Raw genomic sequence first — 27452 nt, 5'->3', positions numbered from 1 at the left:
ATGACATTAATATGATACCTAATACATTGAAAATTATTGTTAATTCATGTAGTGTTAATTTGTTAGCCTTTAACGCTGGATGAAATGAGTCGTCTGAGACTTTTTGTTTATGAATGATGCGGATGAAGTTTAGCGAAGTAGAATTTCTTAGGGTTTTATCGTGGATCTGTTTGATTCATTAGTTCGCAACAGATGTGATATCGTTCAGTTGATGCACTTAACCAGAAATGCATCTTGCAATTGCTTTTAGGAAACGAAGGTCAAGCCGCGGGGCTTCGGCGGACCTTCCATGTAATCACTTGCGCAAATAGTGGTCCAACGTCAACGGAAGTCGCGAGTTTTTCTTTCATCTTTCACCCACGCATCGATGGAACAGATACGTATTGCACATCTCGGCGATCCTGAATGATTTCATCTGTTATTTTCAATGCGCCGCCGTCGGTGGGTGGACAGTGTGAACATTTATAACACGGTATCGATAACACCGATACGAACGATACATTTATCTCCGGAGTGTCGGTGTGGTTTTGCTAGAACAGTTCTTCGCAGAACCGTATAATATTAGCAAGATCAACCACAATGGAATAATGATCATCTTCTTAGAACAGTAATATTATAACAATTCTATTGGTAAGAATGTATTTGAATTCTAAGTGTCAACGTGGTTTCACTATGACAGTTCGTGGAATCGAGTAACACAATCGAGAATAATAGCAGCGAACTGAAGTATCTCGCATAATAAAAAATAATATTTTACTATCAGCGAATTAAAATACACTAATTGATTAATACTAGTAGATTCAAATTACAAACTGAATACGATTAAATTCACGTTTGTAATATTGGTGAACTAGAACATAGATTCACTCGTATTATATTTTTTTATTTTTTTTTTTCATATATAAAATTCTGTTAATTATTCTCTTTGAACATCAAGGTTAATATTTTTAGAATCAGCGATCAAATAGAATAGTAAACAAACGGTCGACAAGAATGACAAAGAGAAATACAAAATTCAGCGCGTTAAAAATGGCTACAAAAGAAAATCGAACTCGTGATTTCGAGAATGAAAAAGGCACGTTCAACGTTTTGTTTCGTTACACGAAAGCACATCGTTGTAATTGCTCGCAGCATATTCGCACCAAAGATAGAGCTATTCGTCAGCGAGCGGTTTTATTTTTTCCTCTGTCTGGATATAAATAGATACAGACAATCCGTGTCAGCGGTTTGTGACCCACGGGCTGTTTTGAAACACTTTTATTTCTTGGACGCCGATGAAAATAGCCGGCCATTTATTCCTGAGCCGTTTAACTGCCCTATATTTTTGGCCCACTGTTTCACTAAATCTAAACATCCTGATAAATATATCGCGTGTCGTGCTACGTGTAATATTATCGATCGGTCAATTCCCCTTATCATTTACAGCCAACATTAATCTTTCTGCTGCATACTATTGCACAATTACACGGCTACAATTACTTCGCCACTCTTTTAAACTCAATAGCAAAACAATATTAAAGAATCTTAGATATTTATTCGTATAAATAATCATATAATGACAAGTTCATTACCCTGTATCAACCATTTGCAAACGAGGACTTTTTAAAGTGTTAAAAATCTTTTCCACGCGAAACTAGATTATGCGTTTAAAATACTCGAAAACCAGAAAATTATAGATTGACCCGTTGTTATTTAAATAATTATATTACTTGTTTGTAACTTCCCGGTTTATGTACCAAAGTTTGTTGTCGCTAAGATGACGGAATTCGTCGTCAAAGAGTTAGAAGGTAATCCAATATGCATTTTTTTTAATACCTTGCTTGCAATTTATTTCACCAGATTTTTAATTTCTTCTAACGCACGTGTGTTTGAAATTATACTGAAATTTCTACAAGATAGGAAACGTTCGAACACCGGAACTAATGGTTTGTTCGCAACGTAAAGTGTACGCGTGAATAATGTTACGGCAATCGAAATGTTTTGAAACCCCTCGGATTCCCCGACTTAGATTCCCATTTAGACGCGGTTAAACCGCAACATCGTTCTTCATTGTTCCCCGACCGTAATTTCCATACAAGGGGGAGTACAGTTATTGTTATTAATCTCCATGACGGACTTTACGGCTTTCCATCGCTTTGCGTTAGCCGGCCACGTCGGATTTCTCTTTGACGCCAATCAGTAATTTTCCTGGTGGAACGGGCCGCGATTTGGAAAAATGCTTTATCTCGGTGGCAGCATGTTTCGATAACCGATTCCTTGTAAATGATTATTATCGTAATTCCCAGTAACTCCCGGTAGTTCGACTTTATTGTGTAAATATGCACTTTGCGGTAGCTATAAACTCTGTTTGCACTGAATAAGGATGCGTCTGTGGTTACTTAGCAGTGTCTTGCTGGGGCCGGTCCGCACGTACTTGCTCCAATTCCGAGGGTCGGCACATATAAGGCAAAGAAAGCTTTATAACGCGCAGGTTATTATAGGCGCATGAAAATCAACACGAAACAATTACTTATTTCCATACGTTTCATTAAACCAATACCGATGTTTGCTAAAAGTTTATCGAGCACGCGCATTTCACGTTTACGAATTAATCGGTGCATGCTAATTTTTGTAATAATCATCGTTCCGTTTAATTTCCACGTTCGCTGGCCTTTCATCGGAAAAGACAAAAATATGCGTCGACGCGCACGCAAATAAAGGTAAGATAAAATGCTCCACAGCCATCGACGTATCGGAATCCGCTATTTCATTACAAGATCGAGAATAGCTTCGGCAAACTTCGCGAGCGTATTATCACTGCACTATAATTTGTAACATTGGTCCTTTTTCCGTACGCGAAAATTACGATGCTCTCGCTCGGAACGATAATTCGTCGGTGAACGTTGTTGTCTACCGTCCCTCCCATGGTTTCCCTCGTGAAACGATCCGAGCAATTGCACTCCGATGCGATCCATCTCAATCGACGGATGAATCACGCGTTATTACGGCGCACAGAACGGTCGCGCGAGCGCGGTTCGCATTGTTACGAACGCGCGCGCGAATCCTTCGAGTTAACGCGGGCCCGGGCTGCCACTTAATAAAACCGATTACGTTTTTATCCGTGCCGGTAAATGAAGACTGGCGGATCGTTATCGGGCCGACACGGGCCGCATTAACAAGTGATTTGATGAACGGCAAATTGTCGACCACCAGTATCGCACCGGCTCCTTCGTTATTTACTTGTGAGTCACACCGTAAATATAGATACGTATTCATGAGCCGTGCTCGCGTACGCTCTGAACATATCCCTTTTATCGGCGCTCGCTTTCCCCGTTGCGCGAACGATTACCTTAATTCCCCCGATTACCATAATGAACCCGCAGTCGCTTCGAATTTCGTTGTCGTCGGAAATCTCCGATTGTCCGCTCAACCGGCCATTACAACATGCCCCGGACGCGAGCGTCTGGAACGCTGACTCTTTTCAACCGACATCTTGAGACGTAAGGTCATGAACAACCTGTGATTATAGTTGAGATATTTATTGCGGCGCACTGAAGGGCGTAATATGCACGATTCTCGTAATCATACGATTCTTATCGAACTCGAGCTGTATATCCTAAAGTAATTGTTTGTTCACACGAATTTTATGCTCGCGCTGATTTAAACCGACTCGATAATTAAACCAGGTTTTCACGTTACGTCGACCGTTGCGAAATCTTGAAGGATCAAACGAAAACCTACTGCTTCGCGAAGTGAGCTCGCCATAGTTTGTATCTGTTGATAGGTGATACTCAAGCGACGCGTAAGAAAAATTGATAATGAAAGTTTAATTTAATTCCCCATTAGACGCCGCGTATTCAGATACAGCTCAATTTAGTATCGCTTTATTCGCCGTTTGGAAATAATGATTTTTATTGTCATGTGTCCGCGGACTTCGATCTATAAATATCAGAATTTGCATAAACGTCTACTATGTGGCAATGAATCAGTCCGCTCGAATTCGCGAGTGAACGAGAAGCGAAGGTTCTGAAAGTTAATTTCCTGTCAAGTAGTTTTATGCTACCGCGGGCAACGTAGACTTACAGCGTCCTGCCGCGACGTAGCCAATAGCGATTGACGCATTGATATCGTAAACCCACGATACGGCACGCACAGTCAACGGCCCCGACGGATACGCGCGCTCTCTAGTTCTCCCTCGATCTTTCCTCGTCGAGAAAGAAAAAAAAGAGGGAAATGAACGGAACGTTGTACGACAAAGTGGCCGAATGTCGCCGCAAGGCGTCAACCGGCCGACGATAGACGTTTCTGTTCTTGATTCGTCGATTTACGTAATTACTCGGGCTAGACACAACAGGACACGAGTCGCTATTAGTCACACTTCGTTTTCTTCGTGGCCGCGAGAGAGTTTCAAACCCGTCCTACAACTTAATCGCATCGCAGGATCGTAAAAACAGAACGACCGAAGATTTATACAACACGGTACATTATCAATTGTCCGGAGTGTTGCGTTCAACGGAATTTTTCGACTGGAAACCGATACTGATTTAGATACAACCTCTATTTCAAAATTGAAACGTTCGCATGTTTCTTGGGTGTAATAGGTGACTGTTCAGTAATGGCAACCGGATGGAAATTTAGATTTTCGATTAGTTTCAAATACAGCTGCGAAGGGGTTTGAACGTAAAATTGTTTGAATGTAAAGAGAGATTCGATCACGGTGTACATTAAAAATAATATTGAACTGGAGAAATGAAATGATTCGGTGCAACGTCCAAGAATGGGGTCACAACCCTGCACAAATCAATGTGATCTGCTTAATTACTTTCGGGTAGAATGATTCACTTTGGAAACAGTTGTTTACGTTTACTTATATAGTACATTAAATACACTTTTCTAATTCTCACCCGCTCGAACGTATTGGCTCACTAGAACTTCGAAACAGGTTTTCCTCCCGAATTAGCTAGGCTGCAGATAAAAGCTGTTGCACGTTTCCAGCCTTTAACCTAAGCTTAGGTAGCCCAAACTTTGTTAAAATAGCACGACAGTATAAACGTGCGTTGCCATTCATAGGTATTAACAGACAAATGACCGCACGTTATTTTCGATAGCTTTACTTTGAGTCTACTAATTTCCTCGTTGGAAAATGGAGAATAAGCGAAAGTAATACAAAATGTATACCTTCTTAAGTTTAGTAGAATTATTTAAGAAGAAATTTTAATAAATCTATTTGAATTACTCTAAATGACTATTAATTCTTAAAATTATTATTTAAATTTATCAGAACTGCTTAAGAAGAAGGTTGAACATTTCCATTTAAAGTACTCTAAATATTCATTAAATCTCACAATCTGGTAACGGTGTACAGAAGTAATACTCAGCGCATTTCCTTTGCGAGTGACCAACGAATATCGCGGTGCAGCGACATTCGCCGTAATTGCAACGTTGCGTATGCAATTAATAATAGCGGGATCGCCTAAAAGAGATTACGCGACCACGCAAATTACAAAAAATACGTTGGCAATCAGCTGGAGGCCGCGTTGGGTCTCCGTTGATTTCTTTTTCGTATGGATATCGAGGTCCCGCGAATTGAATCCCGGCGCCGTTCGCACCGTTTCAGAATTAAACACGCGACGAGATACGACCGGCGCGCGTTTTCGTGCATGGTAATGAGGGTACACGACGTCACGTCCGAATTCATGATTAATCGAGTAATCGTAGCGGACAGTTGCATGGATATCCGTCCGCGTAATTAAAGGACTTGTCGTTGCGTCTGTTCCTACTGTCAGAAATAAGCATGAGGGCCGAGATGCGGCCGATTGATACTGCAAACGGAATTCCTTTTTTCCTTGTACCGTTTGAGTGTAAATGCTACAGAGATGGCACGTTCGATACGGCCGTCGCGTGAATATTTTCATAATTTTCTGCTTTGCATAAGCCGACATACAATGTGTTCTCGAAATCCCGGTGTAAGAGGTAAAAAGCTGAATTTATACGGGAATACAGATAAAGAACGTGGAACAACACATTTTGGTATGATATTTCGCCTGTGAGATAATCGCGTTTGAATATGTATCGTGCTACTGAATAGGAATCGGCTAGCACGTCCGATCATGACTTACCATTTCTACTTCGTGTAATGGTTGGCTGTCTCGCAAACTTACGAAGTTGATTCTCTTGAAAACATAGTCTTGAGAATGTTTCTTGGTTATACCGTGATTTAAGAATATCTGTGTCAGTAGTGCCATGTGATCGTTCATCTGTTTACTGCCATACGTATATTACTTATTCAATGTTAATATATCCGAGTTATTTTTTTGAGAAATTCTCTCGACATCTTTGTCGATGGAATAGTAAAATTCATGTTCTGACAGATTTCTCACTTTCACCGTGAAAGCAAAAGCTAACTTTAACGTGTACAATTAAAACATGCTCGGCGCAACACGTTTCCACATAGTCATTGTGTTTATAAATGCGTTTCTCCGAGAGGTGCATACACTTTCATAGCAAACGTTCCGGAATTACAGAGAGAACGAAAATTCACACTTTAATTACTCCTTTCTACGGAAACGGACACATTCGTGTCTATATCCTTGGTACTTTCATCTGATAAAGTCCCTTCATTATCTTTGGCACTAATGAATCCACCAACCATAAAAAGTGTCCGTTCCGCAAACTTTTCTAAATAAAAATGTCTTTACTAAGAACTTTCTACAATTTTCACAGCAACAAATGCACAAATATATTCATTTAATAATTCCTACGGAAGTACCTTCATAATTTCACTGATTACTCGATATTAATCTACAGAAGTCCTCCGACTACGAAGACTATTCAATTAAAAGTTCATTAAAAATTCATTAAAAAAAGGAAACGGCGAGCTTAATTTCCCATGTAGCGTCACGAAGGAACCGACGAGAAACATCAAAGGGAGTGAAAATTGATGTATGAAAGCTAATATTGTCATAGACAACAAGAGACAAATTAATGGCAAACAAGATGGCGAAGGCATGCACCGATCCGTCGTCTTTACCGCAAAGAATCGACGTAATCATCCGGTCGTCGGCTACACTTCCGAGCCGGCGAACATGACGCAACGTCCAAATTTATGATTAATCGCGTCCGATACACTCCGCCGGCTCCCTGTTCCTTTTTCGGCGCACACGGCGCGCCGCGCCGCGTTATGGCGAACGAACGTTTCGCGCGTTGCGGCGTATGAGCTCAGAGCTCATGCGTACACGCACGTACGGATGCTGCCGCGCGGAATATAATAGCAGTAATACGATGGAACTGGGGCAGTCCTGCTTTGACGCGCGTCTTAGAAGCTTCCACCTGCTACGCTCTGCTAACCGGCGCGCGAATTTTTATTTTTGGAGCCGGCCGTGTACGATCTTCGAGGCTCGTTCCTCGTCACCGTTCAATCCTCGTCGCGAGTTCGACCCGAATGGCAGTGTTCTGACGTCCGCGGACCTGTCGCGCGCCAATTTTGACATTTGAGCCATTCTTTCGAATTTGTCCATTTAAACCGACAATTCGACAAAAGTTCCTTTCGTTCTGATAAACTCGATTATGTGATTAAAGTGAATACGTTCCAGTTTCTGTGGTACTGTTTTTTTTTTATTTTTGCCGGTCGCGTTCTCTCGTCGGTCGAGCGAGATATTCAGTAGAACCGTGGACAAACGTCTTGCAGCGAACGTTCCCTCCCGGGAAACTAGAGTAAGTTGATCCAGTTCAATTTAATTGATGCTAGCGAGTTGTCTCGCCAAAGGTTGCAATGCCGCAGGAATGCGGCAAGCATCTGCAACCGATGACCGTCAACTTATGCGCAGTCACGTCGAAAGTCACTTTCCTTGTTCGTAGACGTTCTGTTTATTTGTTTTGCGCCGCGTTTCCTTTTGCAATGCGGAACGTGTTCGCAGAATGTATCGCGCGTGACGCGTACGTTCCGAATTTTATATTAACTTCGAATAATCACTGTCTCGGACGAATGTTGCAAGTACTACTTCGTTCCGTTTAGTTCAAATAAATCATCTTCGTTTACTCCGATCATTGCAAACATACGTTAGATAAATAACTGTTTAAATACACAGCATAAAAGGTGACGTTTTAATGTTTACACTTGTCTCTCATCTGTTGGAATAAAATTTCTCCCGATGCAGGTTGATAACAAAGTTGTCTAACGAAATTTCGCGGAACCGTTTAGCTCGACATCAATGAGAGATAATAACGATAAATGAGCCAAGTGTAAACGTGTCTCACGGACTCGCTCAAGGGACGCGTTGTCTTCCGTGCACGTTTCATACGACACGTAGAAACGTGAGCGCGTCATTACGCTGGTCGCGATTATCAATTTGCAACACTCGCCGCGAGATCGCACACCGTCACAACAACGGGTCTTTCAGGCTCCCTAATCGGCGACGCTGCTTCTCGCAAATGACTCGGAAAATGGAAATTATTTGCGTTACGTTATCAGTTTATCGCCGCGCGGAACACGAACTTTAAACGTGCCATTCGAGTTCGCGCGATTTTTCATTAGCCTCTGATGGATCGATCGTATAATTAATACTTGTCCGGGCGACGCTCGTGTTCGCGATCTTCTACCCGCGATCGAAACGCATAATGATCTGACTGTTTCTGGTGGAAACTTTTCCGCTTCGTCTCCTCGTTTCCTGCTCCTCCGGCGTGCACGTGTTTAGCACACGATAGCCTAAATGTATCCAAGCTGTTACCCTCTAATGAGCAAGATCAATACCGATTTAGGAGGCCGATAAACCGCGTCGAATCTATCACCGCTAAATCTTGGAATAACGATATCGATTTATGTACTGGCAAAGGTAGTAACTGTCCGGCTGATAATTCTTCGATCAAGACCTTCTCCGGTTCCCTCTTCGTTACCGCAGCTCGAACCGAACGCGACGCTGTACTTACACGAAACTTTGGGCGAAGGGAGCCTCGAACGCTCGTACCCGCATAAATATTCGATTATTCGGATGATATTTCTTACTTTGGTCAGTCGAAATTCGGATTAAGAGACTCGAATTTTTCAAGGTAGGTTCTGTTGACGTCGTTAAACCGAATGAAGTTTGATATATACGCTTTTATCTGAAAAAGGGGGGGAATAAAATGTTTTAGTGCCGAGAAGTGTATGAAAAAGCGAAGAAAGCTGCAACGGGATCAATCGGAGAATTTATACGCGGAACCTTGAAGTTGATACCCGGCTGCACAGCTGTCAATATATAATATTTGATATGTACGCTTATTTCGTTTGCGTAACCGGTTCCAGGATTTGCGCATACATCTTATCGACTGATTTTACAGCCGGAATTTTTGAATAATCTTGTTTAATGTTTATACGTATATTCTACGACCGGAATCGTATCTTATAATGTGTAGATTAAATTTTTCGTAGCTTTGCACGGGACGCATTAACGAATATAAATGTGAAAATATTTTTAAATCGATCTTTCAAGGATTATGCATCCGCGAGGTCTTTTCTTTTTTTACTTTTCCCTCTTTCCTTTTTGTTTCCAATTAGAGCCCGTTGACTCGAAAGCGGTCGATTGGATAAAAAAAAACGGTTGCAGATGGGATTTGTTAATAGATTATATCATTAGCGCCATGTTTGGAAACCTGTGTACGGTGTTTAGCATGACTGATTATGAAAGGCGCTAATTGCCGGCCACGTAAACGCCGTGTCAGTCGCGACTCCCGTCGAGCTCGCATGAAAATTACATCGCTCCGATTCCTCGCCGCCTATTATACGCATGGCAATTTCACGCTCGACGAATTAGCATTCACGCAAGGATCTATGAATGCCAGTAAAAATGATGTTTTAAGTATATAGTTCTCCCGAGTTCGTTAGATCTGTACACTAATTGAATGTTTGCCGGGCAGTGTTGGAGGAATATGCAAATCAGGGAGGTTGGATTCAAAATTTCATACAATAACCTGACGTATAGTTACATGAAAAATGGAGGTTAAAGTGGTGTTTAAAACGTTAGTAACTTACGAAGGGGATTGTTCAGTTTACAGTAGAATTGCATCGTTCTCCTAATCATCTGCAGAAAATTGTTAAAGTGTAATACGATGTTTGTAAAAATGCGGATAAAAATGTAGTCGATATTCAATTTAGAAAAGTCAGTAGTTTCCATGTGGAAATTGTGACAACATCAGCTATTCGAATGTCAGTTGTTTGAAATATTACTCGTTTTATACTTGTTTCATCTCTCGATGTCAAACAAGTTATCACCGTCATTTTTACATCCCAGCGTAAAAATCACCGGACGGTTTCATCATCAATTGAATAATCTTATTGGTTAAAGATTTGTTCGCATACACTGGAGCTAGTGACAGTAGTATCGCGATTATTTGCACACAGTTTCATCGGACGTCACTTAAACCAATACTCCGTTATCTCAACCACACCATTTGTATACACTTCAGTGAATCGGATGGTAGAGAATATACTCGTCGGCGTTAACTATGCCGAAAATGGATGAATATTTCAGAAAAAGTGACACATGTCGACAATAACAACGACGTAAACAAATAGTGAGTCACTGTTACGAGCGAAACGATTCCTTGAATAACGTTCCGCGGCTTAAATCTGCATTACCGTGCACAAACACTTCATCATCGCTTAATGAGATCACAGTCTAAAAACGAAAACAAGATAAAAAGACATTTTGATACAATGTTTTACGACTGTTTGAGTTCCGTTTTCATTCAGAAATATTTGTCGTTTTCAAGCACCCATTGTAATCGTTCTCTTTACAAAAATCGAAGATAAAAATTATTAATATTAACAAATTGTCTTTTATAGTACAAAAAGACTGATATTCTCTCACATTTCTAACGTTAGAACTATTGACCACTTAAATAGGCTTAAAATATCTTCTTATAAGTTATAATGTCAAAGAACAACTTTGACCCATCTCTATTGTTAATCAACAAAATATGTTTCACGTGGTTCGATGTGTCCAGCGAATCGATGATAAAAATGACTCGTTGTATCACGTCAACGATGGTTAGGCGCAAATTCATTCGATAAATGCATCCGGGCCACGCATCTCGCCTCCGGTTTATAGAACAGGTAGCGCAGGATTAATGAATATGCAAACGAGCCCTGACGAAAACGGTACTCGAGTAAAATACTGCGTCGATGTTGCCGGCATCAACAATGGAGCGTCGTCGAAATATACGCGCCGCTTGCTCGATTCCCAATAAATTCTTCCCCGTGACTATCCGCTTCCTGCGGAAGCCTAATATTGCCCCGTGCTGTTAAAGGGTTGTTATTACCCTTAACGAGATACGGTTCGTTATGCATTCTAATAGATCCTGCGGTGCAATTTGCCGCCTCGAGTATCGTCACGATCAGAATTCACGTTTCAACAGGTTCCCTGTTTCGTCGGTGTTTGTCGGAGAGCCGCGCCGGCGCTCAAAGTCGCCACGGTTATTAACACGATAATAAAATCATCCGGCTACTCGACGTCGGTGGATCAAACGAATTCGATGAACACCGGGGAACAAAATCAAAAGAAGTTCACATGAAGATTCTAAGCAGAATTATTCCGCGAAGGAATTCCCTTTGCAAAATCGAACCAAGAGAAACAAATTCGAAGTTCGATTTTAAGCGAGACTATTTCGTGAGTCTCTTCGTTCAATCGATTCGCAGCGATGACCCTCGGCTTTTCTATTTATTGATGCTGTTCGGTGCGTGTAAAGTGCTCAAGGCTGGTGGAAGAAGCTGCTCAGTCCGCCGCGATATTTGTTTCATCGGCGAAATAAAACAAATCCCGGCGAAATCTGAGAATTCTAGGGGCAATTAGAATCCGGCGGTAACGAAATCCAGCTGCGTTAACAGGAACCTGAAATTGTTTTCGTTTCGACGTGTTTGTGTTCGTTGGGTTCAGCTTTGAAATAAATTCGCTAACATCGATACATCAGCTTTCATCCCCGAGGAATAATTCACTTGCGCGTTCTGTAATCAATTGATTCATTGCTGGCTATCTTTACATCGTTAGCCAATTGCCGCGTATTTATTTGAGAATGGTTAACCGCGCCTTTGAGCATTCGTTTCGTCACGGTTGGTTAAGTCGGTGATCGGTTAGCAATAAATAAAGTTATAGGAATTCGTCGATAGGCAGGTGGGTCTCGGAGGAACTCGGTTCCAATCATCCTCTCGCTAGACAATAAATAATATCCTCTTATACACCGGCGATGGCATGCGCGCTCTGCCGTTGCTAATTTTCTTTCTCTTTGCCACGGTGAGAAAATGTTAATTGAACAGGTTTTGTTCCACGCCCCCTCCACTCGCGAGATCGGCTCACGAAACCGGACGCCTGCTTCCGATAAAAATGTCAGCATTCGGACAGCTTGGAGAATTCATGCCCGACGAATTGCGTAGAGAGCTCTTCGGTTCCTGGGGATTCGGGTTGATTTCACGTCGGACGTTGCGCAGTGCGTCAATGTGCCTCGTTTCTCTCTGATAAAAACTCTGTAGCGGTGAACAGCGTTCGGGATAAAATATACGAACGACGAAGAAAATTTTAATTGAAATTTGTATTTGATGGTAATGAATATCTTATCGATCGAGGAATAATCACGAAGTGACTTTGAAAAGTTAATCTTTTTTTAAAATGCTTAAAAAATATATTCTTCGGATTTCATAGTCGTTAATGCTATCTCACAAAGACGCTATTTCGAAACTAAATATAAACGGAGAATTTATTCGCATCGTTGTTTGAATAATTTATATATAACGGAATGGAAAGAAATTGAATGGACGAATAGGTGGTATAATTCACTTTGAATAATGAGCAATTATATTCTGGATAAAACACTCGTTTAATATAAATCCATACGTTTATCTGTTTAAGATAAATATTTATTCGAAACAATTCCAGTAATGTTCAACTCTGGCATAGAATTGCTGACTCGAAGCTCCAGTCTCGCCGGGTATATGATATCACTGTGCTCTGATGCTAGTTGTGAAGTGATACAGGACCTCAAGAACCTACCGGGAACGCGTTCTAATGGACGCGTAAATCCGCCTACTGAAGATCGTAAACAATTAGAAGAATGTCTAGTGTAAGACGGTAGTTTATAGTGGTTTCAGTTGTCTCGGTTCTCGAGAAGTTTCCTAGAAACTCGCAAAGTTAGTATTTCTTTTCAATTATCCGATTTATCCGTGAGCCAGTTTCCTTTGGTAAATTGGCCCGATTAACTGAAGGATTATTCTATAATACTCAAATACCTCTGTACTTTCACGCAGGTTCCTTAATGTTTTATGTTTGTCTAACTGTTTATGATTGCTCTTAAAACGGTTACTGTTCTTTTGTAAGTTCGAGCATAAAACATGTTCCTAATTTATTCAACAGGCGCAATATACTATCTTCTTTCAAGAACAGCATAACGTCGTTCCACTAGATCCAAAATAGGTTAATTACACTTTCTCGCGGCACATTTTATTTCCAACTACGCGCGTCTCATTAACATTGGATTTTTAATAGCTATTGTGCGAAGAGTTAAACCAGAAATAATAGAAAAATATACAACAACACAGAGTCAGTATTTTACCAAACATATCTCCGATTCATATTGAACGCAAACCATTCCAGCAGTGCTTCCAACGATCTACTAAAGTTTCCATACACTGTGTCACCATCACGAATACTCAACTACAATACATTCGAACGCAAACGTAAAAAATGAAACGTTTGCAACTGGCCGAGAAAAATTCACGTTTCACGAGCGAAATAAGATTCGACGCTTGCGCATTTATCGCGCGGCCCGTTCATAAAATTTCCCTGTCTGAAATTTCAAACGGTCTGCGCCGGACGAGTCATCGAACGTGAAACCGTACTCTAAAACGCGCGATCCGGGAACGTCAATTCTAATTCTGAACGTCCATGCGTATACCTGCGCGCGAAATGACAACGGGCGGATAATTTATTCGATCGCGCGTAAATATAACGATGCAGTCGCAAATGCACCGCTTGTAATAGACCGGGCAGCTAGTTGTAATGGAACCAGCAAATGAAAGCGCGCTAGGCGGGAGAAAGTAGACACGTAGGTAGAAAAAGATCCCGGGTGGACGCATTAGCGCGCCGCAATCACGGATAGTGCACTTCGACGTCGCGCGTTATGATGCTCCTTTGACGAATCCGCGTGCCGTGAAGTGATACGCGACGTTACCCCGAATATTCGGCTTCCATTCGTCGCAGCTGAAAAGTCTCCGGCGTCCAAGCGAGCCGGAGAGAGACAGAAATCTCGGTCGAGACTTTTGATACACGCTGCGCGAAAGGTATCGTCGATATTATATACTATACTGGGTGACCCTTACAACGCGTCGCCTGCGAATAATTCGAAAACTATTCTGGAAAATGTTTTTAACGAAGGTTCCATCTCCAAGTGGAATGCAGCACTGTGAACAGTTTCTTTTTGTTCCTTCGCTTTTTATCGAGTTACGCAGATCAGATTCATATTTTTTAATAGAATTCGAATAGAGTATTTGTACGTAAGAAACTGTTAAAGTAACGTCTAAAAATGAATGCATGACTGTAACATGATTCACGATGGCAGTGTTTGTAAACATAGTCTTGGAAGATATTAATTATCAACTTGAGACTGTTTAGTGTCTGTAATATCTTTCGTAATAGTATCCCTAGTGCTAAGGTGTTCCGAAATTTTCGTTCGTAACATTTTTCTTACGACGAATGATTTCCGAGTTATTCGAGAACGTCAGGTCACAGGGCTCACCCTGTATATACAACAGCGGTAGCGTTTCGCCGTTTTATGGGCAGCGCGACGACGCTTTACATGCAATATCATTCCGATCCTCGGGCATTAATGAAGATATACAAAAGCGATAAACGTTACGACAGGGAGAACGTGAAATACTCCTTTCGCCAGTACGCCGCGATAAATTCGCGCGCGCATTTATGAAGTTACGTAAAGTCACGTGGCGACGGGTCCGGTGTGTGATTTTAATGCTCCCGATAAGGGAACAACACTGAATCGGCGCTGCTGCTGACTCTAATTGAATGATTATGCAAGGTACGCTCAACGTGTCCGTCTGTCGAACATCTTAGATGATGCTTTCTCGAAGGTGGATTCCTTGAAAGCTCTACGACGATATCTAGGGTGATATTGACATTCAATTAGGAATTGATTTTGGACGAACGCGAACGATAAGAAGGACCGTGGGATTTTCCTAATGTACATAATTCGAACGACTATAAACGAATGCTTCGTGTACTATCTTGATAGACCTTTTTAACAGCATTTGGATGTATCGCGTTTTTCAGAATTTACTTAACTCTACATTTTTGATAACCTTCTATCATGCAAGCGTATCAGCAATTAGAATACAATTGTTCTATAAGCATGGCTGTAAGAGTTTCAATTCTTCAAGGATGAATGTCGCTAAATAAACGTCGAGATTTCTCTTTTTGAAACGAAAGCTGCGATTAAAGACTTTCGTTATTCGAATAATATAAGGTCGGCGCATACGTAGTTTTCTTATTTTCCAGTATTAAAGAGGTCGATGTTCAATTTACCTTTTTATAAGGGATTTTTGTTTCTTTGTACCAGAGGATCGACCAAAAAGTTTCGCACCATTATCGTAAGGACTGACGATAAATCGTGATTCACGGGGAACGCCTAGCAGTGAGTTATCGTAAGCCTTGTAACTTCGGTTACGCTAGGTGCGAGAAAAGTGTGGGAGAGTTATAATATCGCACTTATACGCACGGCCGTGTTATATTACCATAAGTATGTGGTGGAACGCGGCATACATGGGCCGGCGCTCGTTCGCGTTTACCGGCTCCCCGTGTCTCGTGTACGATCTTATTCGGAGTTTAAGGTTAATTGGCGTAGCCTTGCACACTTATTTACATCCGCGCAATCACAAATCTCCGTTTCAGACAGGAATTATCGATCGTAAATTACTCTGTACATTGTACGCGGGGCTGGGCGTGCGCTCTCGCGGTTGCTCATTTTGCAAACACAGGACGATAATGGGGCCCTTATTCGACAGCAGTAAAACTCAGGACATTTTTACGTTCGTTCGGTTGCCAACGGAAAGAATGAAAAATTATGGACATTCGGAGAGCAAGAAGAAAGTACATGCTTAAAGGAACAGCTGCCGAATCTCTTAATTTTTTGCTGGCCGGAGATAAGATCGTTTTATGTAATCTATAGAGTTGCGGGACCGGTACGAAGTCGACAATTCATTTGATATTGACAGTGAAAAAAGATTCACTCGAAAAAGTCGCCCGGTTATCGATTGCCTTTGCGTTTTTCCGTTTCTGTATGTAAATATCAACGAGGAAGTGTCGTCTGTGATGAAGATTGACCTTACGTCGCGACCTTCGATCGATCTGTAAACAAACTATAAAAGAAGCAGAGAGGAATACTGAGATTCACTTTCTTTTTCTGAAATTAAGTTTGCCAAGGTCTGGATTATGGCTCGCCCATAATAACCACCGTAATTCATGCGGCTTTTTCTTTCACTTTTCATGTCGTTCAAAGGTCACGTCCTGCTGCACCTGACCCGCGGTATATCATCAGTGGCGAGCGAGTAAAGTGGACCACGTGGAAATCGAATCCGCTTTCCATGCTACCACGCAACATTCGCCTGGGACTAGGTCGAGACGCGCATTAAGTACGTCGACGCGATGTACGCATTTCGCGGAAGCCGATTAAACGGGCGATTACGGGTATACTGCGTCAGGTAAATCGCCGTCGACCGTATCTTGACTTTGCAGGGAAATAAATCCTGACGTTCGTAACGAATTGACATAGAACCGCGGATTTCAACGAAATCAGCATGAAATTAGTGAAATGGAAGAAAAGTTCACAGGATTAGTGGATGAAATTAAAGATGTTATTAAATGGTTGGAATAATTTAATATGAAATTATTATTAAATTGTAAATATAAATATGAAAATATAGTACGATGATTTTCGCGGTACAGAGTAAGTGATCTCAATACGATTGTTTAATACTTTCAGCTCCGTATCAGAGGTACGTGCGTGGAACGATCACTTTTATAAAAATAGATATAAAAATTTGATTCTACATCGATATATTGAACGAAGCAAATTGTCTATGATTTATAGGACACAATAAACCCGATACAGCAATCGCGTCGGTAAACTCAAACTTTCGAGTCCATCGTTCCAGTGAATAAATCGCCCGGACTTTACGGGATTTTTATGGGCTCCGGTTTGGCACTCATCGGCGTTAATGGAACGAAAAGAACCACCGAAATGTGAAACTCGCGGCGCCCCACTTATAGTTGAACATATTATTATCCGCTGCCAGAAATACAGAAAATCGATGGAGAACATTGGGAGATAGCAGCGTCGCGAGGCAAGTGTTAACCGGTCGATAAAACACGAAGAAAGATAATAAAATTTCTGAAACAAACAAGCCAAGGGAACAAGATATAAAATACCAGAGATGCAGCTAATAACCACGAGTAGTTGATGCGGTATAAAACTCGATACAAAAAAAAAGAAGTAGCGTGGAATCGTCCGAAAGGGGGGGAAAAAAGAGGAGATACTGATCGCAGGGATGCGTCACGAGGCGTGAACCGAGGTTCACGGGCCATCGGTGTGTTTATTGTCGGGAGCGGAAATAAAAGTAATGCGAGACGCGTAGCTGCCTATGACATCAGCCGGCCAATCAATCCGTTTTGCATGATGATGCATGAAGTGCATCGGACGAATGCCATGTGAGAATATCGCTGGTATCATCGTGGGTGCGGGCGCCGCGAATCTCCCGCATAATTGCACGGATGTTCCTTTTCCTTTTTTACATGAGTTGCACCGGTTGCGGACTGCCCCCCTCATCTGTGGAATCCTTTTCTACGGACATTATGAACGGTGATTTTAATCCAACAGCGTGAACGTGTTGGGACTTGCGGAAGAAACTTTAATCCTTCAACGCTTTGCCTACCGGATTATCTGTTAATAGTCTCCTTAATATCCGTGGTATATTGAAAAGGAGATTAATAAGTTTCTTTCCAATGATATTGCCAAGAGAAATTATATCGTCAAGTGATGTAAGCAGATTCTTTTGTTCGTAACAACAATCGTGGTTACGTTAACGATCCTTGAATTCCTTTGTCCTAATTTAATAGGCTCCGATTATCAATAATCGATTTCGAGTTACGATATTACCACAGAAAATCGGCGTCACGATACTGCATACGTTTCGAGTCTGACAAAATCATTCCGTGCGAAATTTATGTTTTGAATATTTACAAGTGTCATAAGATTCATGTTTTTATATTCCTCTTTCCTGCAGTATTTCATGCGAATACAGCAACACACGCAGCAGCCGGAGAAAATATATTCAGGATCTCCTTCTCAAGGTGCGAATGTTTGTAAACAAGAAACTAGAGTCCATTCGATTCCACGGTATCAAATAGATCAGGAAAAGATACGATCGTGCGTAGCCAAGGCTGAATCCGCCTCTTCGATTTCGTAAACACAGGACTCACATCCCAGCGTGTTTTTCCTTCGTTCCAAAACGCACGATACACGCTCGCGAATTTTTTCTACCGATCGAACTTTTCCAGGAACACTCTAATAATACCTTACAACGCGAAACCGATTACAAACTCCGCCGACTATAATTACACGCGCGTGTTACTGCATCATCTGAAATACCTTGTATCATGCAGTCGCTAGTTACTCCTACAAACTGTCGGGCGGTTTAATGAAACTATTCGTGAACGCGAATTGTAAAATACACAGGCTGTAGCCAGAAACGAGATTTCATCACCGTCGGTCTACGACCAGTTCAGTTTTACAGCCCGAAGAGCTCCAATACAGTTGAATCGCCTTTATTATTAACGCACGCTTTGCCCGAACGCGCTGCCGGCACCGGCCGAACGCCGCACCGTCGAAATAAATTTACCGAAACGGCCGCGAAACGAATGTTTATCGTCGCTTGTGAAAACAGAGTTCGACGGGGACGAATAAATTCGGAGTGAGGGCGAATTTCGCGCGATTATTACACGGAACCGGGGTGCGCACACGAACTCGTGAGCCCCCAGCGTGCGTGCTCGTGTTACATGCCGGTGACACCCGCGTTACGCTTCGCGGCCGAAGCTTTTCAAGCGTGATGCATTGTCACCGATACTCGCGACGCTGTCGTTGCCGCTCGGGCCGGCCGCTGACAAGCCGAGCTCGATCATTTAACACGCACAATGCATTCCGCGGCAGTTTCCAGCGATAAAGTGTTTACACGAGCACCTTTTCATGTAAATGCGATCGAGCCGCGTTCTCGAGCGATCCGCAAACCGAGAAACGCAACGTCGGAAGATTTGAATTACGATGCTCGAGGTTTCAAGATTAGAAAGGGATCGTTGTCCACGAGAGTTTTGAGCGTTTTGTATAATATTGGTTATTCTTTCCCAACAAAGGCAAATGGCGTTAGAAATAAGTATTAACGAGTTCTTTCATCGTAACCGATACATATAAGTATATACGTATATACTCGAGTAACTAAACATTACATTTTGACATTTTGTTTTCTAGTAATTTGGAAGTTTCGGTTATCGGTGACCACAGGGTCAACGTGTCGGCTGCTAATTTTAACTACTATCGCGAATTTGTATCTTTTCGTTTCGAATAGAACATGATTCCTTAGTTTCCTGATTAATGTAAATCATTGTGCGCAATTGTATCCCAGTTATACACTCGGATCTTCTAAGGATGTATACTATTTTCGAAGTTGGCATGCCAGTATTATTAACGAAATTTAGTTGTAACAACTGCTTCGAAGAAATGCCTTAAGGACAAACAGAATTGACAGAGATTCATGCACTATTCAAGAATTCGTGCGATCCCAGGTCCAGCTACCGGCACGAACTCTGCGACTGTCGAAGGTTCCGTTAGAATCGCCTAGATACTGCACGTCCGTGCCGGACTATTCTCGCAGTCGATGGAAACGCATCGTCAATACCGTATTTTAGGCGTCTCTGCCTCGTTTCTGGTCCGCGTTCGACTTTGGTTACCGTTTTATACCTATATTTAGATCCGGTCCAGCTTACGTTGATAAACTGGGTCGGATTAGAACACTTCCGCGGTTCTTGTTATTGGTGCGAACGGAAACATCTCAAATATCTTTTCACTCGGTAAACGGCATCGCCAGCATTGGATAACCCCAAAGCGTTCTTCGTTCCTTCCTTCCAAGACGCAACTAGCTAGAGTCTTTAAAGATATAAAGTGAAGATGTCTGCGAAGATTTCAAACTAAATTTCACGAATAGAAACGTTTCATTTGAAATCAAACTTAAGTGTTGTTTCTTCGCTAGCCGTGTTTACTTCTTAGAATAAGCTCACTATATGAATTACATTTATTTTTCATAGAGTAAATTGTTAGTAATAAACTAGCTCTTACGAGGGTAGTTTCGTACACGTGAACGAAGGGATTAATAATCGTGGCGACGATATCAACGTAGCCGGATCTTTCGTCCGCGCAATCTTCCGTTTATTCACGGCATCGTTAGCAGCTGTTTATCAATCCTTCTCCCAGAATTCGCACGTAAATTCGAATCTACTCTGCATCGGCGCGCGAAGGATCGAATAAATTTGCATTAACGAGCCCCGTAGGTGGGCAGCCAGAGATATACCAGATTTAGACGGGTCCAATGACAAATTGAAATTAGTTGTTTAGGGATTACGTGATTCATCGCGGCGCGTCCGGTAGTTTTTTTTTTCTGGTAGTAGGTGGTGGAGGAGGAGGTGGAGTAGGAGGGAGAAGGAAAGGAAAGGAAAAAAAAGGAGCGGAACACGCGTTCTCGGCTTAACGAGCTTGTTCCGCGTTCGTTAAATAGAGTTATACATTTCCTAGTATCCGACAGGTGACGGCCGCCTTGAATCATTCGGACACGCGTAATCGGATTTCGAAGATGAATGGACCCCCTGACCGGGCCTGGAATCATTTTGTTTAACGTCCCCGTTGTCTCGTCGTAATTCTCGCGTATCTCTGAGCTCCGCGACGATTCAATTATCTCGCATTGTGTACGCGAGCAGGGTTGTCACGTAACGGTAACAAATGCGCGCATCTTTGTGAAATTATTGTTATTAGACCGAGCGTTTCGTAGTGTACCGCATTGTGCCAAACGACGGTTGCGTAATGAACGCGCAACTTCAACAATGGCGACGCAATTTCTTCTTATTGTTTTATATCCAGCTGAAATGTTCAAATTCAAAATGTGAATTCGTATGAATTACTGTAGAACGTTTTGTTTATTTGACTCCCTACTGACGTTATTTTGTTTCTTTCTGTTGCAAGATGTGGCAGTTAACATTTTGGACGTACTTCCTGCTAGTCGCGTTATCGTTGGCTCCGGTGCAGAGGGTCGTCGGGTGCAGTTGCAAGTTAAACCACCCCCAGACTCAGTTCTGCTATTCAGATTATGGTAAGTACTTTGCGTAAGAATGTCGTTAGAGAAGCTACTCTCTCAGTCTTCAACAATCGATAGAGAATTTCAGACTCTAACAGTTAATTTATCGATGTACATTTTGTCTCTGCCAATCTGATGATAAAATCAACAACTGACGTGTCGTCTTGGACGTAGGACCCTTGGGTATCCCCTTACACAATATTTCACCCCCACATGGGACGCAGTGGGCGGTCGCAGCTGATTCGCAAAGCAATTGCTTACAATGGAAAACTTTGTTCGCAATTTGTCAGCCGAATCACCGCCTCCTTTCGCATATTTTCATATATTAACACATTATCAACCACTGACACAGTCCTGCGTCACTTTCAGATGTATAACTGCTTGTCACTGGTGTAGTCCTGTATTACTTTACATTTACAACGAATAATTTAAAGAAATTACATGTCTAATGCCATCTATTCAATTTTGATATGAATACGATGATATTCCCTCATTAAAAATTCTATGCAAACGTGATTAACCCACATACCCCAAAAATATCGAACAAAACGTCAGCTCCGATCTTGCTTTCCACGGATTAATCAGAATTTCCATTTCTTTAACACTACTTGTTCTTCCAGTTGCTGTGGTGAGAGTGCGAAGAGAGAAGCCCCCCGTGTACGGCTACCATACTGCCTACAACGTGAAAGTCAATAAAGTCTTCAAGGTTCGTATGTCTATGGAAATTCCGCAATATTTACGACCGGTGCCGTTTCATATGTTGTTTTATGACCGTGCTCGTATTCTAACGCCATCACACGTTTCATTAGGAATGGCGCAACGTGAATCCCGTCAATTTCTCGAGGCAGGAGATTTTATGGACCGCGTCCGACGACAGCCTGTGCGGCGTTCGCTTGAACGTCAGCGAAACCTACGTGATAGGCGGTACGATCAGGATGGGGCAGATACATTTGTCAATCTGTGGAATGGCAATACCGTGGTCACAAGTGCCGCCTAGACAACGGAGAGGATTCAGGGGACTCTACCACCGTGGCTGCGCCTGCGATGTAAGTTCGGAATTCTCGGATTACCTTATGTTCTCCAAATTATTATTCAGTTGCGCCGTAAGTTCTCCAGGAACTTCTAAGAATGTGGGAGAAACGAGAGTCTCTAACTATATTTCTGTTGACGATTGCCGATTTAGCTTTCCAAACTGGCGATCAATTCTTTGTTTCGAGTATAAACGGTCGTGGTATTTGTACTTCTTGCATGAATAGAATATGTTTATTTCATTTTCGAACTAATAACTTAATTTAAAAGTAATCCAAAGAGAAAAGATCGCGTATGAAAGCTGAATAGCTTCAACTATCATAGGGGTACGACATTTAATTATTTAATCTAAATAGATTTGGCATCCGTAAGAATGAATGCTTAACATCTAAAACTTACGAATACATTGTTAATTTTCGTTCAATCGTAAGTTCAAGTGGAATTTTATTTTTCGTACTGATTTCCGCTGTTCTTTGTGTACCAGGTGGCTTACACACCGTGGTGGCGGAAAGGCGAGGATCTGGAAAACGGCGGAAGGAAGCGATGTTTATGGGAGAGCGAGCCGGGACCGAAGAAATGCCAAGAAAAATACGGAATATGCCTTGCTAGACCAGGTGGATGCTCCTGGGTTCCGTCAGTGCCTTACAACGAGTGCATCAAGGAGCACCAGCGGAAACGGGAGCAACAAAACCACACTAAGCCCATTTCGCACAACGACAACGCGCTCGGTGATCAGTCGGAAAGAAGAGGGCTGCTGCAGATCGCGCACCCGGAAAGAATAAAACCAGACGTCCCCGAGTTCGATTAATAACCGTTCGGAAGAAAGAACTTGTTGCCAAGTGGATCGGGATGTATTTATTTATTCCAGAACCGTAGCGTTAGTTTTGTTGACTATTCGCGTTTTCATCCTCTGTATCGCGTCACGTACTATTTATTCTCGCGTTTTACCAAAAGTATTAATTGGAAGGTTGTGTCAGCGAGTACAAAAGCCGTTCGTCGATAAATACGGGGTGGCAACGTCGATTCAACGATCGACAACACTGCTGCGGGCAAGTCTGAAGCACGTTGTTCGAAAATTTTGAGCTTAATACTAGATTTTCTTTATTGTATCACTTTTTTCTTTTAGAAAATATACGCGTTATTATATCTTCTGATTGAATCGGTGACACCGGAACTGAAGTCGATGTTCTTTCTCTTTGAACACGTGGACAATTATTTTTTCTTATTGTTGACAAATTGAATGACAATGGCTTACAATAGTTTTTGATGTCGCCAATTTAATTAGTATTAAATGTCAAAACATTGATTTATTCGGGGAATGTTTTCATGTTTAAAAGAAGTGCGTAACCTCTGAGCAGCTGTGTATATATCGTAATTCTCTGAGAAAAGCTTGAGACTGTCTGCAGTCGCTCGACGAACCTCTGAATGTTCCAAGGCGCATCGCGTTGTCAAAGCACCGCGTTCAATTATATAATTTTAAATCGTTTATCCGTTCCATGCATTTTGTCCGGTTGAAACGCTTGAATTACCGGGAACGGGAGGAGAACCGGAGGAAGCGATATTCGATGCACCTGGCAAATCGAAAAGAATAATTCATGAGGGAGCCCCCGTCGGTAAATACCTTCGTTGAAGCTTTTAATTTTCTCATTGAAACCGACGCTGCCGGCCTCGTTACGTTTAATTAAACAATTCGGCCGGGACGGATCCGCAATTCAAATCGGCCATAACCCGCGCAAAAATGTTGAAAGAGTGAAGCTTGAGCATATTCGACATCGATTGGCTATATACCTTTAGTTGTACATATAGGCTGTTAATGTATATTATGCATTTTATAAATTATTCTTATCTTACGTACCCTGGTCGTGTGTGTATAAGAAATTGAGCTGAAAGGTATTCGATTCTTTATTAGAGTATCGCGCGGATCTCTGAATACGGAAACGACGAAATAATCGATTCATATGTCTTGAAAGTTCTCGATGGAATTGCGAATGAATTATGAAAATCACCGTTCCTTTTCGTTACGAAATCGCGTTTCTTTCGTTATGTTCTTAGTTTTTCCCTGATGTAGAAAGGATACGTTATCTGATTATTCAGAGAGTGTGCGAGGGACGCGTATTAGTAGGCGTGATCAGTTAAGTTCCCTATTTGTAAACTGGATCTAAGCGTGATCGTTCGTTTCTCGGCGAGAAACGGAACCCTGCAATCCGGGGTGTAGAAATTTAGTACAAAATGCTAAACGCGCGACACGAAGGGAGTCAGTTGGCATTTTCCTAGCACGTGAACGGTATGTACGTTAAGTCGAGACTATGTATTTTAGTTTAGTTTCTTCCATTTGATAACTTTTGTAAGTATTATGTATTACTTGAACGATGAGAAATAAAGGAGAAAACGCATCATCGTTCGTTCTGTCGGATAGAATGTAAGTTTCTTTTCACTCACCATTTCACGGTGGTTAGGGTAGTACGTCTGCTCGATCAGGGGGAAGTTTTCTTTTCCCAGTCGACGCTGGAGTCCCACGAGGTGCGCGAACACCCATGGTTTGTCCTACGAAGGGAAACAATATTAATATCAGTAGATATAATTGGCAACATTGATTCACGATACAGTTTAGCGAATTCCTTCGTTGTTTCTAACATATAATTTCATATTATTGTAATACGTTGTAAGTAAATAACTTTATTTGTGACAAACAAGCTTTGTAGTTTAGAGACAGAGATAATCAATGCTTGAACTACTGTTCACCTGGAAGTTGTAAATTGCAGTAAGATTGTTAATACTCGGGACACCGCCGTACATCAAACCGAGAAGGAGATTCTTGTAGTCTTCCCCTGCGTCCTTCAAGTTCTGTCGTATCAGGACAAAGTCAGGTTTGAAGGATCTAACAAAAGAAACATGTAATTTAATTACATGTTCATACCAAGCGAAACGAAAGATGGAAATATATGAAATGTGACCTTACCTGATGACTTTGGTCCCGTTACGATAAACTGCCATAGAGACCACAGTGCCAGCCTCGCTCGCTGTCAGCGACAATTCCCGAAACTCCGCTTGTTCCACGCGGATCTCATAATCGCCATGGAGTCTGCGGCCCCGGAAGTACTTGCTCCAGTCGGTGTTTTGATCGTCGATCACCAGGAGAATGAAACATCGATCTTTGTTGTAAGACGGGCCTCTCGTCGCGCCAGACACTGCCGCTCCCAGAATAGACGCACCCTAAACATTAATTCAGACAGAGGTTAATTAAGTCGCTAAATTACTCTTCACCTACCGGAGATCAAAGATTTCCTATACTAGAAGAATCAAATTGAAATTACCAAGCTACCTTCAACTCAATAATTCAATAGAAATTCAATTCTATAAACTGAACCGTACAAACCTATCCAAATATCAAGAGATTCCTATATAAATGAAGATTGCTTGAATCATTTCGTAACATTGCTTGTACCATCTAGAAGACTTCATTAATTGTCCTTATGAAATATAAAGCAACCAGTACTTTTTACTCGAAGCTACTTTAGCACGATTCACTAGTACTAAAATTAAAAGACCTATAAACCTTCCACGATAAACGTCGGCGCTGTTAACATAATTTTCAAGTACCTGGTCGCGAGCAGCCCCGGTCAAGCTTTGAACCCTCTGGAGCAAGCTTTCCCGGGTTTTCGCCGGCGACGACGGGGCGCTAGTAGTCTTCGAGCCGGGCCTCAGGTTGAGGCTTAGATCGCCGCCGACGGGTTGGGTTGGCCTGGTAGGCGGTGCGCCTGGCACCGGTGGCTGGCTGGCTGGCGGTACAGGGGTCGGCTGTGACTGCAACGGCCTTTCCGGCACTGCTTGATACGATTGGGACGAATCCCTGGCCATGGAGGCCAGCCCGGAGTCGGTGCTTGGTTCATCGTCGAGCTCCGAGCTCAAATCCCCTGACGAGAACCTGGAAGACAAACTATGGTGGTGGTCGTGATAGTGACAATCGGTCCGACACGTCCCGTTGTTTCACGATATCGTTTAGTATTTCTTTGGCTTTACGTGGACAGACGTTCAAAACTGCACATCGAACAGCCAGGTGCTTGGGGGATGAATGGCAATATGGATGGCATCTGAGATGATGGACGATTTACCGATTGCTTGCTGGCTTGCATGCGTGATGGGTGGCGACACACATTCTCGGTTCTGATGCGTGAACCTGTCGCAATCTTCTTTTTTTGGGGTTTTAGTGACGGACAGATCGCTTGCGATGCTACGCGCGAAATGAGGGTCGACAATCGCTCGTGCGTCGTTAAGCAGCAGACGATGCTTCACCTAGCGAGATTGTTGAGTGTATGCGTGGCGGCGTACGTTGCTGAATCGTAAATGCGGAATCGATTGCCGATTTCTGTTGAATGAATGCCTTGCAAAAGAATTTTCTCTCGAGTATTCGCAGTTGATTGAGATGTAGATTTGATTGGAAAGAGGGGACGGAAAATTGATTTCCATTTGAAAAGTATGTAATGGCAAGAAGATTGCCGTGAATCTTTCAATTGTTAAGTTGAAGTGAGATATTTCGAGTGATTGAGAATAAATTAACTTTGTTCCTTTAATAACGAAACGTGAAGCAGGATTCCAAGCTTTTCGTCAGCAATTTACGTTACATTATAACTTGTACAATAATTGAGAACGACGACATCGGAATGCATTTAGTAAGCTTCGCTATTACATCATAATTCAGACCGAATATTGAACTGAACGCTGTGCAACACTTGTCAGTAATGATATTATATTCGTGCTTCATCTGTAAATGACATGAATATTAAAAAATATCGAGCTTCAGGCGGAAATTGAATGATATCGAAAGCGAATTTTGAAACAGTCGCATGCATAATTACGTCGAGAAATAATTGCTCGAATATCTCATAGTTTTTTTCCTCTCCGTTTCGGGAACCGGTTAAAAGTTATCGTTTCAATAAAATGCAGCTATAAATTAAAGTCACTAGCCTGTCACTCGCCGCTCGCGAAACTCTGATAATGCTATTAATTATTGCTGAACGGA

The 27452-nt window shown here is 42.1% G+C and overlaps 2 protein-coding genes across 4 annotated transcripts in view; one reads left to right on the top strand and one right to left on the bottom strand.

Moving 5' to 3' along the window:
- The window catches only part of Timp (Tissue inhibitor of metalloproteases), a 33874-nt gene extending 9049 nt beyond the window's left edge, over positions 1-24825 (top strand). The window contains exons 1-5 of one of the 2 annotated variants that reach the window (XM_076368041.1): positions 7256-7692; positions 21292-21418; positions 22024-22109; positions 22213-22449; positions 22917-24825. In XM_076368041.1, the coding sequence (XP_076224156.1) occupies positions 21292-21418; positions 22024-22109; positions 22213-22449; positions 22917-23240 (774 nt within the window). In that variant the 5' untranslated portion in view covers positions 7256-7692 and the 3' untranslated portion in view covers positions 23241-24825. Of the gene's footprint in view, positions 1-7255; positions 7693-21291; positions 21419-22023; positions 22110-22212; positions 22450-22916 lie in introns of those variants that run through there. The other variant, XM_031985534.2, reaches the window with a different exon arrangement.
- Positions 1-27452, bottom strand: part of Syn (synapsin) — a 56399-nt gene that overhangs the window by 24772 nt on the left and 4175 nt on the right. Inside the window, exons 3-6 of one of the 2 annotated variants that reach the window (XM_031985531.2) lie at positions 26033-26369; positions 25392-25645; positions 25175-25310; positions 24872-24976 (exon numbers count right to left, since the gene is read on the bottom strand). In XM_031985531.2, the coding sequence (XP_031841391.1) occupies positions 24872-24976; positions 25175-25310; positions 25392-25645; positions 26033-26290 (753 nt within the window). In that variant the 5' untranslated portion in view covers positions 26291-26369. The remainder of the gene's footprint in view (positions 1-24871; positions 24977-25174; positions 25311-25391; positions 25646-26032; positions 26370-27452) is intronic. The other variant, XM_031985530.2, reaches the window with a different exon arrangement.

The sequence above is a fragment of the Nomia melanderi genome, chromosome 5 (genome assembly GCF_051020985.1).
Source record: "Nomia melanderi isolate GNS246 chromosome 5, iyNomMela1, whole genome shotgun sequence".
NCBI classification, from domain to species: domain Eukaryota; kingdom Metazoa; phylum Arthropoda; class Insecta; order Hymenoptera; family Halictidae; genus Nomia; species Nomia melanderi.
Note: the sequence above shows the minus strand (reverse complement) of the source record. Positions and strands in the feature narration are given on the sequence as shown.